Raw genomic sequence first — 16,858 nt, 5'->3', positions numbered from 1 at the left:
GTCGCCCGGCAGCTCCAGGAACTCAGTGCCCCACCTGCACCTTTTATTTCAGAGATCAGACAAGCCGCCAGGCACGGAGGGGGATCTGAAACGCACACGTCGTCCCCACCGCAGGCGCTCCTGCACGATGCGTCCCATCCACGGAACTGCGGCCGCGGCAGGCAGCCATCTGCTCTAGGAACAGGCTGACCCGGAACACAGAGCAGGGCTTGATTGGACGCCCCCTTTCCCGCTGTGTGTTGCCTGCCCTGCCCGCTCATCAGAATCCACTAGCTGCTTAATGAGCAACGACGGCTGTATTGCACCGTGTCCCCGAGGCTGCCTTGCCTCCTGGCCGAGGCCCTCAGGTCGCTGCCACCCGTCCGTGTACCTGCAGCTCATCCAGGGGGGTCCTGCAGTGTCTGAGAACACGCTCCTCACAGTCCTGGCTCCGAGGGCACCTGGAGGTGGTCCTGGCCCGGCCACGCCCCACCCGGAAGCTCCAGAAAACCCTCTCACCCTGTGGGCACAGGGCTTCTGCCTCTCGAACACGCGTGAAAGGAGCTACTCGCCACGGCTGAGGAGTGCCGAGCACTGAGGTGGCAAGTTCTGGAGGCTTCTGGACTAGTCCAGCACCCGGGATCTCTCCCCCCTCGGGAAAACCCTGTCGCCACCACCATAAATAAAGCTATATGTCAAATGTACAATGAGAAGTATGCGAGGGTCCATTACAGTATTAAAGAGAACGGGCGGGTGCTATCTGTAACCATTCCCAAACTTGAGGATGTTTAGTAAACTATATATTTACTCTGTCGGCGTTTTCTAATCCGTTCCTGTGGGTAGGTTAATTATGGATCTGAAGCATTTACACAGGAATGTTTCGTAAGGAATGCAATTAACTGGCAAGAGGCAATTAGCGAGTCTTTGGGAGAGAGTTGGAGGTGCCTTACACAGACTTCAGCTTTAATCATGTGCTCAAAACTTTTCATAGCCGTTATTCGCACAGCATCTTTGGGGGGCGATTATGTCACTTAGGTTTTTGAGCACATTGCGGCTGCGTGGGGTTTCCTAAACTTAATTACTCAGTGTTTAAAGCTAAGAATTTAATGTGAAGTTAATCGTATTTTGATTGTTGAGCTGTCAGCACCGCCGACTGTATAATGCGTGTCGGTTCCCGCCGGGCGGCGTGTCCAGCTCCGGGACAGTCTCAGGAGCTGGCGGGCACCCGGAGCGCCGGTTTTCTGTTTTGTTTTGATTGTTTGTTAGCTTTTGTTAATCCTCACCCAATGGAGAGTCTGCTTTTGTAGGCGAGGCAAAGAGGGACCCGGGCAGAAAAGAGAATTACTCTCGTCAAATTGACTGCACGAGGAGCTCAACAGCAATGATCCCCAGTATTTCTTTCTCCTACTTTTTAGAAGTTTGCGCTGCTGTGTGAAACATTACCGAGTGCCGGCCTGCCTGTGTGGCTCCGTGGCTGAGCGTGAACCTATGAACCAGGAGGTCACGGTTCAATTCCCGGTCAGGGCACATGCCCGGGTTGCAGGCTCGATCCCCAGTGTGGGGAGGCAGCTGGTCCATGATTCTCTCATCATTGATATTCTATCTCTCCCTCCCTCTCCCTTCCTCTCTGAAATCAATAAAATATATATTTTTAAAATTACCAAGTGCCCATAAATAGATCCACAGACTCAAGGTTTCTCAAAATCACGCAGAGAAATGGGAGGGGCGGCAACGGTGGAAGGCTGTGCTGGGACCGTGGAGAACACGGGGTCCCCAGGGGCTGAGCATGGCCGTGGAGCCAGTCCGCTGGACAGAGCAGGAGAGACCAACACAGAGAAGCCGCAGCCCTGCGGCCCGTCCGGCTGGGTGGGGGCAGCGGACTCTGGGCGGCTAGTAGCGCAGACGGGGACAGCTCAGCGCCCCCCGCCCCCAGTCCCTGGCGTGCGCTCAGTCGGCGTGGATCTGTCTGTTGCCCTTTTGCACAACCGTGAGAATACAGACACGAGGCACCATCCTGCGAGACTCCAGCTGGAAAGAGTGGGCGGGAAGCAGAGGCAGCGAGGAGGTCAGGAAGGTGACGGGGCGTGAAACGGCAGCTCAGGTTCGCGTTTCCTGGGAGCTGCGTGGAGGGGCCCCCACGGGCCACAGAGGAGCACACGGAGCAGAGGGGAGGCCAGGCCCAGGCCCCGCCCTGCGGACCAGGCTCAGGGAGGCTGGCTGGTCGGCTCCCTGAGGCAGCAGGAATGCAGGAGCCACGGGGTGCACGGAGTGTCCCGGGAGCTGCAGTGAGCGCCATGTTCCCTCAGAGCTCTCCCTTCCTCCCCAGCATCACGCCTCCGGGGCGCGAAGGCGGTGAGAGCAGGAAGTGGCTTCAGCTCCTTCCAGGAACCAAGCGAGCAGAGCAACAATGAACACAGCCACGTGAATCTACATCAGAGGGGCCACAGCCTGCCCTTCACCTGCAGTCAGAGCCCACGGCATTGACAAGAAAGCCTTCTGGGCGGTGACCTCCACGCGTGGAGCCCCGGTTATAATAAAGGTTAAAACACGGGCTATCGGGCGGCTCACACGCGATCGCCATTGCAGTTTGCACACAATACACGTCACATGTTCTTCTCACTGAGCCTCTGCAGCGGTCATTTCCACGGCCGTGGACGGTTTGCTCAGGATGCAGGCCACTTTAATTGCATTTTCGCTCAAGGTTAACCGACACTTCCGCTGTCATCTCCCCACTAAGCGGGATTTGAGTCACGCATTTTCCTCGTCGGGGCCTGATGCGCTGGGTCTGGGGTGACTGCTATCTTTCCGGGCCATTACTGGCCTATCTGTCCAATAGAGACATTAATCCTGACGGTCACTAACAAATATTCATGCTCAGAACCAAAGGGCTTAATTTCCTGAACCGTGGCCTTTGGTGTCAGAGAGACGTTGAAGCATCGCATCTCTAGGAACCGGGGGACGAGGGGACAAGGGCAGGGCCGCCCCCGGCTACTCACTGGTGTAGCTGAGCTGGAAGCCGGCGGCCGTGTCCGCCCCGTTGCTGTCGAACTCCAGCCGCAGGTGGTTGGAGGTGCTGTTCAGGCTCAGGCCCAGCAGCTCGCGCCGCGTGAAGGTCCCCAGGGGCCGGGAGGTGCCGTCTCGCCCGTCGAACACCTGGGGGGGGAGGGGTCACGCGAGAGCCAGTCACTCCCGTGGTTTCAGCTAAGCAGTAATTTGTGCTGCGCGTGAGCCGCCCACAGACACGCCCAGTGCGAGGACCCCGGGGACAGCCACCTCCTGGGTTCTGCACAGAAACGCGTCCCACGGGGACTCGGGAGGGAGGCAGGCACTTCTGTCCAGAGCTCCTGACCTGAGCGCGTGGCTGCTAATGGGGTCAAGGCCCGGCCAGGCCCCTCTATCCTGTGTGAGCAGATGATGGACTGGGGGGAGGGGGGGCACTGACTGACCCTTGCAGCTGGGTTTACACATTCTCTCAGCCTCACAGCTTAACAACAGTGGGGCCCACAGCATTGGGGTGGGGGTGGGGTATGTCAGCATGAGCATCTACCTATGAACCAGGAGGTCACAGTTCCATTCCTGGTCAGGGCACACACCCGGGTTGTGGGCTTGATCCCCAGTGGGGGGCGTGCAGGAGGCAGCCGGTCCATGATTCTCTCTCATCATGGATGTTTCTCTCTCTCTCTCCCTCTCCCTTCCTCTCTCTCTGTGAAATCAATAATAAATAAAAAGAGAATGAACCCCCCAGACTTTTGCAAAGGGAACGAGAAGAGAGACGCGCCCCATCTGGCCACAGGTCAGCTGTGTGACCTGGACAAGTTGCCACGTCTCAGTGGACCGAGCGGCCGTGGACGGAACGAGGTCCGGCCTTGGTCTGTGCTGCTCCAGGCCTGTCTGTGATGCCCGAGGCTCGCTCGGCAGTGGGCGCTCCCTGGGCCCCGGCCCCCAGAAGGACCCGCTCCCTGCACAGTCCCAGGAGAGGGGGCAGCTCTCAGGAGCCTCTGAGGTCACGGGGCATCTCCACTTGGAGGTGGGATGTTCTAGGTCAAGGCAAGACCTGGGCGCCTGGGACCTGATCCCCCTGCCTGTGCCCTGGAGGCCCCCTGGGTGTGGGGGTGCTGGGTGCGGACCCCACAGGCCCTTTCCAAGCCCGACACTAGCCGTCACAGGACACACGGAGCCCTGCTGCGGACCCCGCTCATCCCGCGGGCCTGCTTCCTTGAGTCTGTCCGGTCCCCGCGTGGCTCCTCCACGTGAGCCGGCTCTGTGGTCCCCTGACCGTGGCTGCGATGTGTCCACAGTCACATCATGGTCATCGTAGCTCTGAATGCCGGGACTGCGTGTCCACGGAGTGGCCACAGAGGGGTGGTTGGGGCCCCTGAGCTGTCACAGTGGCTGTGATGGCCGTGCACAGGGCTGGACCACGCCCTACATTCCACCACTTAACCCTCCAACCACCCGGGCGGCAGGCAGCCTGCATGTTTTACACACTTGGAAGCTCAAAGTGTGAAATCATTTGCCCAAGATACACAGCTAACACCGTCGGGCCCAGGGCCACAGACCGAGCTGCTTCGAAGTCCACACTCCCTCCACGAAGTGGCACCTCTGGCTGCCTTCCCAGGGGGAGAAATCTACTGGAGAACGAGCGTAATGGGAATATACCGGTGCATACGCACGCCCGCCCGTCTGCCCTGGAGGGAGGGCCCCCCGGGGGAGGCGCCGTGTCGGGGGGAGCCTTTACCCGGAGCGTGTCCCCTTCCTGCAGCTGGAAGGTCCGCGCCCACAGGCGGATGCCCTTGCCGGCCTCCGTCTCGATGCTGTAGATGCACTCGTGGTGGTTGTCGTAGTTGGACGGGAAGTTCGGCGACAGCAGCGTCCCTTCGTTGCCTGTGACCCTCGCCCCACACTCAGCTGAAAGGGAAGGGGAGAGAGGATTTGACATGAGAGGACTGGTGCGGACAGATACAGGTAAAGCCATGGCAGCCCCCCCCCCCCCCCCCCCCTGTCTCTCACTGGGTCTGTGGTTGATACATTGTAGCCACAGATCCGTGACCTTGACCTTGAGTGTTTCCCCAGCTGCACAGGCAGGTGATGTTCTTCTCTTTCTTTTTAAAAAAATATTTGTATTGATTTCAGAGAGGGAGAGAGCGATAGAAACATCAATGATGAGAGAGAATCATTGACAGGCTGCCTCCTGCACGCCCCACACTGGGGCTCGAGCCCACAACCCGGGCCTGTGCCCTGACTGGGAATCGAACCGTGACCTCCCGGTTCCTAGGTCGATGCTCAACCACTGAGCCCCGGCGGCTGGGCAGGATTTCCTTATTTCTCTTCATAGGATGCCGATGTCATTTCCGCCCAGTTACTCTCATCTTACGTTGTAGGCAACGGCGTAAACACCAGGTAGCAGGTAGCGACGTAGAGATAATCCAGATAAAACAGAATAACGGTGAGTGGATTATGATAATCTACCGGCTGCTTCTCGCTGCGTGTGGAGAACGATGCCGTGACTTCCCTGAGGTGAGCGTTTCTCAGATCTTAAACTGTCGGTCGGTAATTTCCGACCTGAGGGGAACGGTTCCAGGATTCTGGGAGCTCCGGGGGCATCCATAAGGCACCGTGTGTAGTTTTCCTCGAGGGATGTTCAAAACGTGCACCCAATTCCCAGGTAAATATCAAAACCACAAAGAAGGAAGGACGCCCCTCTCCAAGGAGCGCCATTCGGGGAGGGAGCCGGGGGTAGACGTGTGCAGGCATGAGCCCTGGCAGAGGATGAGGGGCTCCACGCAAGGTCATCGCTGAACTGTCTGCACAGGGAAGTCCTGACTCGCTGACGATCTGTGCCTCATGAAACAGGGAAAGTCGGTACCGGCTTTGGAATCAGGGGATATTCCTAAATAACGGACAATGGAAGAGGCTCTCCTCACGGGAAAAGCCAGGTTTTCCTAAGCTAACGATGTAGTGTTTGGAGGGTTAAGGAATCTTATTTTCACAACTTCCTCGCCTGCCTCGAGGCGTCCTGGGGACGCTGGCGTGTGCACTGCGGGCGCCGTGGGCTCAGTGTTCTCGCCATCAGGGGAGTCTCGGGGACTCTGAGACAAATGCCTGCGGCTCGCTATGCATCAGCCGTTCTCTGCCGTCATGGGCAGGTGGGGAGGCCGCGCGTGCCCAGCTGCAGGTGGGCGGCAGGTGCGCGGCTCGTGTCTGGGCTGAGGACCAGCCCCTGTGACATGCAGGCAAAACGCTGTCCTTCAGCCCTGCAGCCCCCGACTCCTGCTGGTCCTCCCAGGGGCACAGCCCAGAGTCGCAGGGATGTGACCAGTGGGCCCCCCTAAACCACCATCTGCCCAGCGCGTCTCCAAGCGCCTGCACCATCCCATTGGCATCTGGGAGCCCCTCCTCGAGGCTGCAGAACAACCTGGACATGCTGACTCCTGCCCAGATTCAGTGCCCACTTACGGGGCCGTGCCCGTCAGCCGGTCAGCCTGAGAGACAGCGGAACTACAGCCTTTACACTGTCACACTGTCGCCGTCCTGTACCAGGGAGACACCTGCTGTCCATCCACACAGCTGTCCAAGGCCGTGTTCCTACAGCGTGTCAGAGCTTGTGTTACTACAACACGTCAACAGCCGTGTTCCTACAGCGTGTCAGGTCGTGTTCCTACAGCGTGTCAGAGCTTGTGTTACTACAGCAGGTCAACAGCCGTGTTATTACAGCGTGTCAACAGCCGTGTTATTACAGCGTGTCAACAGCCGTGTTCCTACAGCGTGTCAGAGCTTGTGTTACTACAACACGTCAACAGCCGTGTTATTACAGCGTGTCAACAGCCGTGTTCCTACAGCGTGTCAGGTCGTGTTCCTACAGCGTGTCAGGTCGTGTTCCTACAGCGTGTCAGAGCTTGTGTTACTACAACACGTCAACAGCCGTGTTACTACATGTCAACAGCCGTGTTCCTACAGCGTGTCAGAGCTTGTGTTCCTACAGTGTGTCAGGTCGTGTTCCTACAGCGTGTCAGAGCTTGTGTTACTACAACACGTCAACAGCCGTGTTCCTACAGCGTGTCAGGTCGTGTTCCTACAGCGTGTCAGAGCTTGTGTTACTACAGCAGGTCAACAGCCGTGTTATTACAGCGTGTCAACAGCCGTGTTACTACAACACGTCAACAGCCGTGTTCCTACAGCGTGTCAGGTCGTGTTCCTACAGCGTGTCAGAGCTTGTGTTACTACAGCAGGTCAACAGCCGTGTTATTACAGCGTGTCAACAGCCATGTTCCTACAGCATGTCAACAGCCGTGTTCCTACAGCGTGTCAGAGCTTGTGTTACTACAACACGTCAACAGCCGTGTTACTACAGCGTGTCAGAGCTTGTGTTACTACAACACGTCAACAGCCATGTTCCTACAGCGTGTCAGGTCGTGTTCCTACAGCGTGTCAGAGCTTGTGTTACTACAGCAGGTCAACAGCCGTGTTATTACAGCGTGTCAACAGCCGTGTTCCTACAGCGTGTCAACAGCCGTGTTCCTACAGCGTGTCAGAGCTTGTGTTACTACAGCGTGTCAGGCCGTGTTCCTACAGCGTGGTTTCCAGCTGTTACTTTACCTCGTTTCGTTGTATAAATACGAGTGACGCAGTGTCGCTCTCCCTCCGTCATGAATGTTGGGGCGGAAGGAGCTGACCTTCCAGCTGAGACGGCACAGCCGGAGGCTCGCCCCTGGCAGGCAGCTACGTGGCCGGGTCCACGCCTGCCCTCGCCCTCGCCCTCCCACCACGCAGGGCCCCACGTCCCGACAGCGCCGGGCCCGGCCCCCCTGGATGAATGAAATGAAAGCGTGTGACCACCTACCCACACACCTTGGCAGAGGCGCACTCCACACCCGGCGGCCCCCGCCCAGGCAGGTCAGCGTGGTGGCCCCCTCCAGGCGGTACCCCGCGAAGCAGGAGAAGGTCAGCGCGTCCCCGACCCCGAAGCGGAAGCCCATCCTGCGGCTGAAGGCGGGGACGCCGGGGTCCTCGCACGGCTCCAGGTCGTACTCTGTGGGGAGAGAGCAGGCGTGGGAGTCGGGCGGACGCTCCGACTCGTTCAGAGGACAGCGACAGGCCGGCCGCGAGGGGCAGTGACCGACGCACAGGTGCCTCCCGACCCCCATGCCCGCGGGTGAGTCTTGATCCTCCTGCGTGAGCGCTCACACCAGTGGCCTCAGCGTGCGTGTTTTAAGGAACTTATCACCAAGGAAGACGGCCCTTTCCCAGCTGCCTCTGTAACGGTGGGAAGCTACTAGTATTTTACGATTTCTAATCGCTGAGGTCACTCCCCCTCCTCTCACAGGGTCGCTGAGGGACCGCACGTGGGCACGAACCCCTAGAGGCGACGCTGGCGGGAGCTGTCTGTGCCGCCCCCTCTGCTGTGGACCTCGGGCCGGGCCGCTCCCGCCTGTTGTCAGTGGCGGCCGGGGCTGTGGGCACCTAATGGGCGATATTCCCCCGGCTGCTGGGAGCTCGGCGCCTCGCGGGAGGAAGGTGAGGACTCGGGGTAAAAGGGACGATGCCCGCGTGTTGCTGCGCTGGGGACTCAGCCTCCAAACGCAGGTCCTAACAGTGGTCTGTGCCCGTCCTGAGCCACAGTGCCGGGTCCGTCTCCGGCACAACTGCAGCCGACGTCACCACTCGGGCCACTGAGCCGCGTGTCCGTCCATGGAAAGTGTGGGGGGCGGGCGCCTGTTTGACTGTCTTCACCCCAAGGTGAGATGCGGGCACAGACCTCGCAGGAGGGCAGGACCCGAAATGACCGGCACAGGGTCCCAAGGCACCTCCAGCGAGGCCAGTGTCCCCGGGGGGGGGGGGGGGGTGTGAAATGCCGGCCAGGAGCGCGGGGGCTTGTGGGAAAGACAGTGACACCCACACTCCTCCACTGAGGATCTGCAGAGTGGAGTCCCGTGGGGGCCACCAGGCGCCTGTTCTCTCGCTTCCCACCAACCAATCAGAGTTATTTCTCTGCCACTTATCTCTCATCACACACACAACCACACACCCAACACACACCCCACACTCACACATGCATACACACAACCCACACACATGCACACACTATATACCACCCCACACTCACACACACACAACCCACACACATGCACACACCCCGTATATGCATGCACACAACCACACCCCCACACATACACCTCACACTCACACACACAACCATATACCACCACACCCCTACAAACATGCACACAACCACACACCCAACACATACCCCACACTCACACATGCACACAATCCACACGCATGCACACAACTATACACCACCACACACCCCACACTCACACACACACAACCCACACACATGCACCCCCATATGCATGCACACGGCTACACCCCCACATGCATGCACACAACCACACCCCCACACATACACCTCACACTCACACACACAACCACACACCACCACACCCCGTACAAACATGCACACAACCACACCCCACACCCACATCCCTCCACCTCCCCCACACACCCCACATTCATAACCACACACCCACACTAATACACACAACCACACCCCACACTCCACACACACACACACTCACACTACACCCACCAAACAGACAACCGCACACCACCCTACCCCCCACATACACGCACACAACCACACCCCACACACACACACACACAACCATACTCACAACCACACTCACACACACAACCACACACACACTCACACACTTCACATTTACACACACAACCACGTATCCCATACTCACACATACAACCACACACCCCATATTCACACACACACATCCACACACCCCATATTCACACACACACTCACACACACACACTCCACGTTTACACACACAGACACACATTCATGCCCACCACACACCCACACACATACACACACATGTGCTTATACACACACAGTACTATTATTTCTAGAAAGAGCGGAAGAGCCAGCGCACCTGAGAAGGTGATGTTGAAGCCCTCGTAGGAGATGGAGAAGTCCGAGATGAAGCGCAGCTGGGCGGTGAAGTTGCCGAACAAGCCTGCCTTGATCGTGTGGGGCAGCACCGACCCCGTGAGCCGGGCCACAGGCTCTGAGAAGCTCCCGTCCTCCGTGACCAGCAGGTAGTCGTGCGAGCTCTCCAGGTGGAAGGTGTGGAACATCATCTGGACCCCTGAGAGCAACGGTGGAGATCCATGAGAGACATGGAGGGGGATCCATGAGAGACACGATGAGGGAGGCCCGTGAGAGACACAGAGGGGGATCCAGGAGAGACATGGAGGGGGATCCATGACAGACACGGAGGGGGATCCATGAGAGACACGGAGAGGGGATCCATGAGAGACACGGGGAGGGGATCCACGAGAGACACGGAGGGGGATCCATGAGAGACATGGAGGGGGATCCATGAGAGACACGGAGGGGGATCCATGAGAGACACGATGAGGGAGGCCCGTGAGAGACACGGAGGGGGATCCAGGAGAGACATGGAGGGGGATCCATGAGAGACACAGGGAGGGGATCCATGAGAGACACAGGGAGGGGATCCATGACAGACACGGAGGGGGATCCATGAGAGACACGGAGAGGGGATCCATGAGAGACATGGAGGGGGATCCATGAGAGACACGGAGGGGGATCCATGAGAGACACAGAGGGGGATCCATGAGAGACACGGAGGGGGATCCATGAGAGACACGGAGGGGGACCCATGAGAGACACGGAGGGGGACCCATGAGAGACACAGAGAGGAAGATCCATAAGAAACACGGAGGTGGGAGGGAGAACGTTGCTGGAGATGCTTCCTTTTGGGCTGTGAGAAATCTGTCTGGAATCCAAATTTAACCTTAAGCTTTGAAGTCCATGCAGACAACGGGTGAAAGAGTGTGGCTTTAGAAATGAAAGAAATAAGCGAGGTAAACAGCAAAAATGAATAAATGTTTAAGTATATATAAGTGTAATGGTTGATGTAGGTATAGATACATAGACATCAATCAACATAGATCTAATACCAGTGTAGGCAAGATGGAGACAGATATAGATAAAAATGTAGCGATAGCTAGATATTGATATATAGATACAGACATAGATAGAGACTTACTAGTAGATATAGATATATATAGAAACAGATATAGATGTAGGTATAGATATAGAGATATAGACATAGATATATACTTACTAACAGATATAGATATATAGTTTATAGAAATAGATACAGATGTAGGTATAGATATGGATATAGACATAGACATAGATATAGATGTAGGTATAGACAGATATAGATATAGATAGACATAGATATGGAATTAGACATAGATATAGATATATAGTTTATAGATATAGACATAGACATAGATATAGATGTAGGTATAGACAGATATAGATATAGACATAGACATAGATATAGATGTAGGTATAGATAGATATAGATAGATATAGATAGATATAGATATAGACATAGATACAGACTTATAGTGAGGGATAGAGACAGAGTACACGTGGCGGACTTGACCACGGCCTGCATGCAGAATGGTGGCTGGGCCTTAGGCAGAGCATTTGGAATGACGGACGGGAGAACCGCCCCATTTGCGTTGAACAGATGCCCTAGAGGAAATGGTAGCTTGGACCGCCCAGCGCGTACCCCACACCTGCGGGAAGGCTCAGTGTATGAGCCTCACACATGCCCCCCAGCAACCGTGCCCGCAGAGCATCCTTCCTGGATCCCCGAGCCAAGTCAGTGAAATGAGCTATGAACAGGTTCTTTTTTCAGAAAAACGTATCCATGTGATGGCATTCGTCATGTGGCTCTTTTTATTCTTAACTTTCTTCAAGGCCAGCCCTTTTCCCAAGCCTGCTGGGGGCGGGGGCTCAGCATCGTACACACGTGTCACTCCAACCTCAAGGAGAGGTCAGATGTGAGTCTACATGATACTTATGTGATCAAATCCCCAAATTATTTTGTCAAAAACGACAAGTTCAGACATCTCAAAAAAACACAAAAACCTAAAAGGAAACCCGTGGGGCAGCCCTGTGCCCTTCCTGTGTGCATGAGCTCCGTTCCGGGCACGAAGGGGCCTTTTCCGGTCCCCGCTATGCGCCTGTGCAGTGGGGAAAGGCCAGCTGTGCCATGAGCCGCCGGGGGGTCAGGCGGAGATATGACACGCGAACGTCGAAGCCCAGGCGGCACCCAGGGTGCCCAGGTCTCTCGGGGAATTGGAAGTTGAGTCCATTTCTTCTCACTTCCTCTTATCTCTTCAATAGTCACATCTTACACAATCTACGCCTCCTTTCCTTACTTATGCCCAATTTTGAAGTCTACGCTCACATGCATAAACCCAGTTTATCTGACAAATACGCAGTAAAACAAGAAACCCACTTTTGCTCGTAGCACCAATCACCTAAAGACCACTATTCTTCTAAAATGTGTCAAAACATAAACATTAGTGGCGAAACCACGCGAGACCTGTCCGCTGACTCACGCAGACACTCACACCCTCTCTCCCCCAACATCTGCCTCCTGTGAGTGACCGCCGTCGGAGATGGACGCCGTGTCCCTACCTTTTCCGTGGGACACTTCGATGGTCCAGGTGCAGTTGAGGGAGTTTGGGTAAAAGTCTGGAAACCCTGGAGACAGGACGGTCCCGCTCTTCCCGTGGACGTAGCCCCCACAGAGGGCTGAAAACAGTGAGACAGGGTCATTGCACGTTCGTTTCAGAATTCGTTTCAGAATTCGTTTCAGAATTCGTTTCAGAATTCATTTCAGAATTCGTTTCAGAACGGCTGCGAGAATGGAATTCACGTACAGGGACATTTAACTGGCCGAGGGCTGAAGGACCAGCTACTATCAGCGACAGAATAACTGAAACTAAGCCACAACTTAATTTTACTGTAATCATAATGTGCTAATTCACCTACAGGTGTCCCGCATTGTAAAAAAAAAAAAAACCCAGAAAAATCACAGAGCGAGCGGAGCAGCTGAAGCAGAACCCTCCTGTGATGGTAAACTCTATGCGGCTGTTGGCGCCTGGTCCTGGGTCCGAGGCCGTGCCTCAGGCCGGGGGTATAACTCAGCTCTGTAAGGCTGAGTGTCTGGGGGAATATAGTTGAAGGGCAGCCCATAATTTTTCCTTCTTTTTTAAAAAAATTTTTTTATCGATTTCAGAGAGGAAAGGAGAGGGAGAGAGAGAGAGAGAAATGATGAGAGAGAATCATGGATCGGCTGCCTCTTGCATGCCCCGCACTGGGGATGGAGCCCGAAATCCGGGCCTGTGCCCTGACCTGGAATCGAACCTTGACCTGGTTCACAGGTTTGATACTCAGCCAATGAGCCACGCCGGCCGGGCTAATTATTCCTTCTTCTCTGCTAGACCCACACTCCCCCTGTTAGACACAACTTGCTAGTAACTGTGAGATGTTAAATGGGGACAGCATTTAAGGTGACGCTTTGTCAGATGGAAGTCCCACTTCCTCACCTCACACCGCCCCCTAGAATACCCCTGCCGCCCCGACTGCACATGTATGTCCCTGCTTCCTCGGGGTGCAGCTCACCCCCTAGAATACCCCCCGACTGCACACACACGCCCTGCATTCCTCGGGGTGCGCTCGCCCCCTAGAATACCCCCGACTGCACACGCACGCCCCTGCATTCCCTGGGGTGCGCTCTCGGGGCCCCTACCGTCACAGCTGGGCAGCGCGTGGTTCCACTGGTGGTTCCTCTCGCAGACCAGCGGCTCGTCGTCGCTGAGCGTGTACCCGGGGTCGCAGCCGAAGGTCACGGTCGCCCCGATGCCGAAGTTGCTGCCGTGCCGACGGCCGTTCACAGGGATGCCGGGGTCCAGGCAGGCGTCCGACTCGAGAGTCACACCTACAGGTACACGCCCGGCAAGAACACGTCAGGAGGGAGGGCCTCTAGCTTATGGAAGAGAAAGCGGTGTCTGTGCCCGGAGCCTGGGAAGGAGCCGGGACAGGTCAGCCTGGGAATGCGTGTGGACTCCGTGTCCACACCTGCACACGGGAGAGTCCCGAGCACCGGCCCTCCGTCCTGTGGAGACGCGTACCATGCTGCTCACAGGTGCCCCCACTGGTGCGAACCTAATAGCCGCTGCCGCCCTGGACTGCCCTTCGCGTCCTTGGACTCTCAATAGGACAGGAAGGCCGCCAAGGAAGCCCAGTCTGTGCTCAGGTTCCGTCCCCCTCCCCTCTCCCCACTCTCGGCATCGTACGTCCCGCTGGGTTAGGGCCGTGGCGCTCAGCCTTCCCGTAGCGGCGCCCACGCCCAGGCCCACACGGATGGTGCTCAGTGAGCCTGCCCTGGGCCGATCCTGAGACTGCCTTCCACACACCCACACACTGGCTGCAAATGTGCGCTAAGTCGCCACTCTCCAGGGGGCGACATCAGCCTGTGCTCACAGGTGTGAAAGGGAAGTGCTGTCTGAAGTCACATGACCAGGCTCATGTCATCGTACCCTTTCTCTCCTGTCTCTCACACGGCTCTTTGCTTTTAGAATAGCACATATTTTGAAAATAAGGAAAATGGGAAGAAGGAAAGAGAATATCAGTGCAATGTTTATAAATGAAAATAAAGAAAAAAGACATTATTGCTATATAAAACCTTATAATAAACTTCAGAAAGTTACGATTATGACATGAAGTATTCTCCAGAAACCCTAAATTATTACCAGCATTCCTACTGCTCACTCCCCCGCGATGGCCTTTGGGATAACAGCTAAGCGCTGCATATAATGAGCTCAAATCTGGGTGGCTGTCCCTTCCTCTAGGACGTCCAGGACATGAAACGCAGCTACGGAGTGACATTTCAGACTAAGTCTGTGATCAGCAAACCACGGCTCTCGAGCCACATGCGGCTCTTTGGCCCCTTCAGTGTGGCTCTTCCACAAAATACCACGTGCAGGTGCGCACGTACAGTGCGACTGAAACTTCGTGGCCCATGCACAGAAGTCAGTATTTTGTGGAAGAGCCGGTATTTTGTGGAAGAGCCACACTGAAGGGGCCAAAGAGCCGCACGTGGCTCGCAAGCAGCGGTTTGCTGACCACTAGACTAAGCAGTGGGACAGCATTTCTTCATTAGCACAGCGACATGTGCCTCAATCGGAGACATGAGCAGGACGTCTGAGCCACGATTCAGAAATGCGTGGTACGGGTGTGGCTCCATCCACAGGGAGCCAGCCTCCGGGAGGTCATCCCGACTGTGGGGATCTCCTGATGGAGGGAGTCAGTCATCCAAGGTGGGCTGGGGCCGCCCCTGAGGGTCTATATCCCCAGGAGCAGCAGGTGCTGGGGCCGCCCCTGAGGGTCTATATTCCCAGGAGCAGCAGGTGCTGGGGCCGCCCCTGAGGGTCTATATCCCCAGGAGCAGCAGGTGCTGGGGCCACCCCTGGTAGTCACATTTCCAGCAAACACTATTGTCCAGGATGAGCCATCTCCGGGATGTGCCCTGTTAACGGGTGACTTTCTGGCAGTACAGGTCTGTGATTACATTATGTAGTGAGAACACATTTCATTGTTTTCATTACTGTGTTGTTTTACTTTAAGATAAACGGATATGCCTTTTCAAGCAAAGTTCCCCAAGCTGCTCTCTGGGTAGGAGAGAGAGTTCGGAGACCAGGCGGCGGTGTCACCTACATGCTGTGTGCCAGCCCAGGTGTCCTGAGCCCCCGGGCACCTTGCTGGAGCAGGGGGACGGGGACGGGGACGGGGACAGGGACATGGACAGGGACAGGGACAGGGACGGGGACGGGGACAGGGATGGGGACGGGGACGGGGACAGGGATGGGGACAGGGACAGGGACGGGGACAGGGACAGGGATGGGGACAGGGACGGGGACGGGGACAGGGACAGGGATGGGGACAGGGACGGGGACGGGGACAGGCCAGGACTCACTCTCGTAGCGGATGAGGAAGCCCACGCTGGCCCGGCTGCTGTCCGTGGTGAAGAGCAGGCGCATGGAGTTGCCGGTGCTGATGAGGAACTGGGGGGCCTGCGTGCCCTGGTACTCCCCGATCAGCGGGGACCAGCTGCCCGGCCCGTCCCGCACCTCCAGGGTGTCGTAGTTCACCTCGGTCTGGAACCTGGGGACATGGACGCCAGTCGGGAAAGACGCACACAGCCATGTGACCCGCAGACAGCCCTGCGGTATCTCAGTCGCTGATGACAGACGGTGGGTGCAACAGACATAAAGTGAGTGCCGTTCCCTGTGCCTATAAACACGTGGGCAGCTGTAGTCTTTCAGAACAGAGCTTCTTACTAGAAGAAAAGGACGCCCACACCCCCCCTGTCACTCCATGTCCAAATGTAACAGACAGAGGGCGCTGGTCGGCTCTAAGTGAAACACCCCTCAAGCAGGCCGGCCGGTGTGGCTCAGTGGGTGAGAGTGAGCCTAGGAACCAGGAGGTCACAGTTCAATTCCAGGCAGGGCACAGGCTCAGGTTGTGGGCTCGATCCCCACTGTGGGGCGTGCAGGAGGCAGCCGAGCCATGATTCTCTCTCATCACTGATGTTTCTATCTCTCTCTCCTTCTCCCTTCCTCTCTCTGAGATCCATAAAAATATATTTTAAAAAATACCCGTCAACCAGATTAGCTTTCATAAAATTGATAGATGGATCAATAATCAACAATTACTGAAAAATCCATCAGTTTGCCTTTTCAAACGACTGTCACCATCCTCTGTTTAACAGGATGGATGTCTACAGGGCGGGGCTGTAATCCAAGGTACAGGCTGGGCACTGGGTTGAATGGCGCAGCCTCGTCTCTCACTGTTTAAATGTTCTCTAAGTTTCTCTGTGATCGGGGTTCGAACTCGGAAGTCTGGGTGAGCAGGGAGCAGACCCCCTCTCTAATGTGCACCACGGTGTTCAGTTTCTTTAGC

At 56.2% G+C, this 16,858-nt stretch overlaps 1 protein-coding gene across 1 annotated transcript in view; it reads right to left on the bottom strand.

The window, feature by feature from the left end:
• CSMD1 (CUB and Sushi multiple domains 1) overlaps nt 1-16,858 on the bottom strand; it is a 741,603-nt gene that overhangs the window by 137,815 nt on the left and 586,930 nt on the right. The window contains exons 17-23 of the mRNA XM_070407812.1: nt 15,873-16,060; nt 13,647-13,835; nt 12,530-12,646; nt 9,930-10,145; nt 7,820-8,008; nt 4,718-4,887; nt 2,976-3,132 (exon numbers count right to left, since the gene is read on the bottom strand). Coding sequence (XP_070263913.1) covers nt 2,976-3,132; nt 4,718-4,887; nt 7,820-8,008; nt 9,930-10,145; nt 12,530-12,646; nt 13,647-13,835; nt 15,873-16,060 — 1,226 coding nt within the window. The remainder of the gene's footprint in view (nt 1-2,975; nt 3,133-4,717; nt 4,888-7,819; nt 8,009-9,929; nt 10,146-12,529; nt 12,647-13,646; nt 13,836-15,872; nt 16,061-16,858) is intronic.

The sequence above is a fragment of the Myotis yumanensis genome, unplaced genomic scaffold (assembly GCF_028538775.1).
Source record: "Myotis yumanensis isolate MYYU_CA2020_CCGP unplaced genomic scaffold, mMyoYum1.0.hap1 SCAF_3, whole genome shotgun sequence".
NCBI classification, from domain to species: Eukaryota; Metazoa; Chordata; class Mammalia; order Chiroptera; family Vespertilionidae; genus Myotis; species Myotis yumanensis.
The sequence above is the reverse complement of the archived record's forward strand: the minus strand, read 5'-3'. Positions and strand labels throughout refer to the sequence as shown.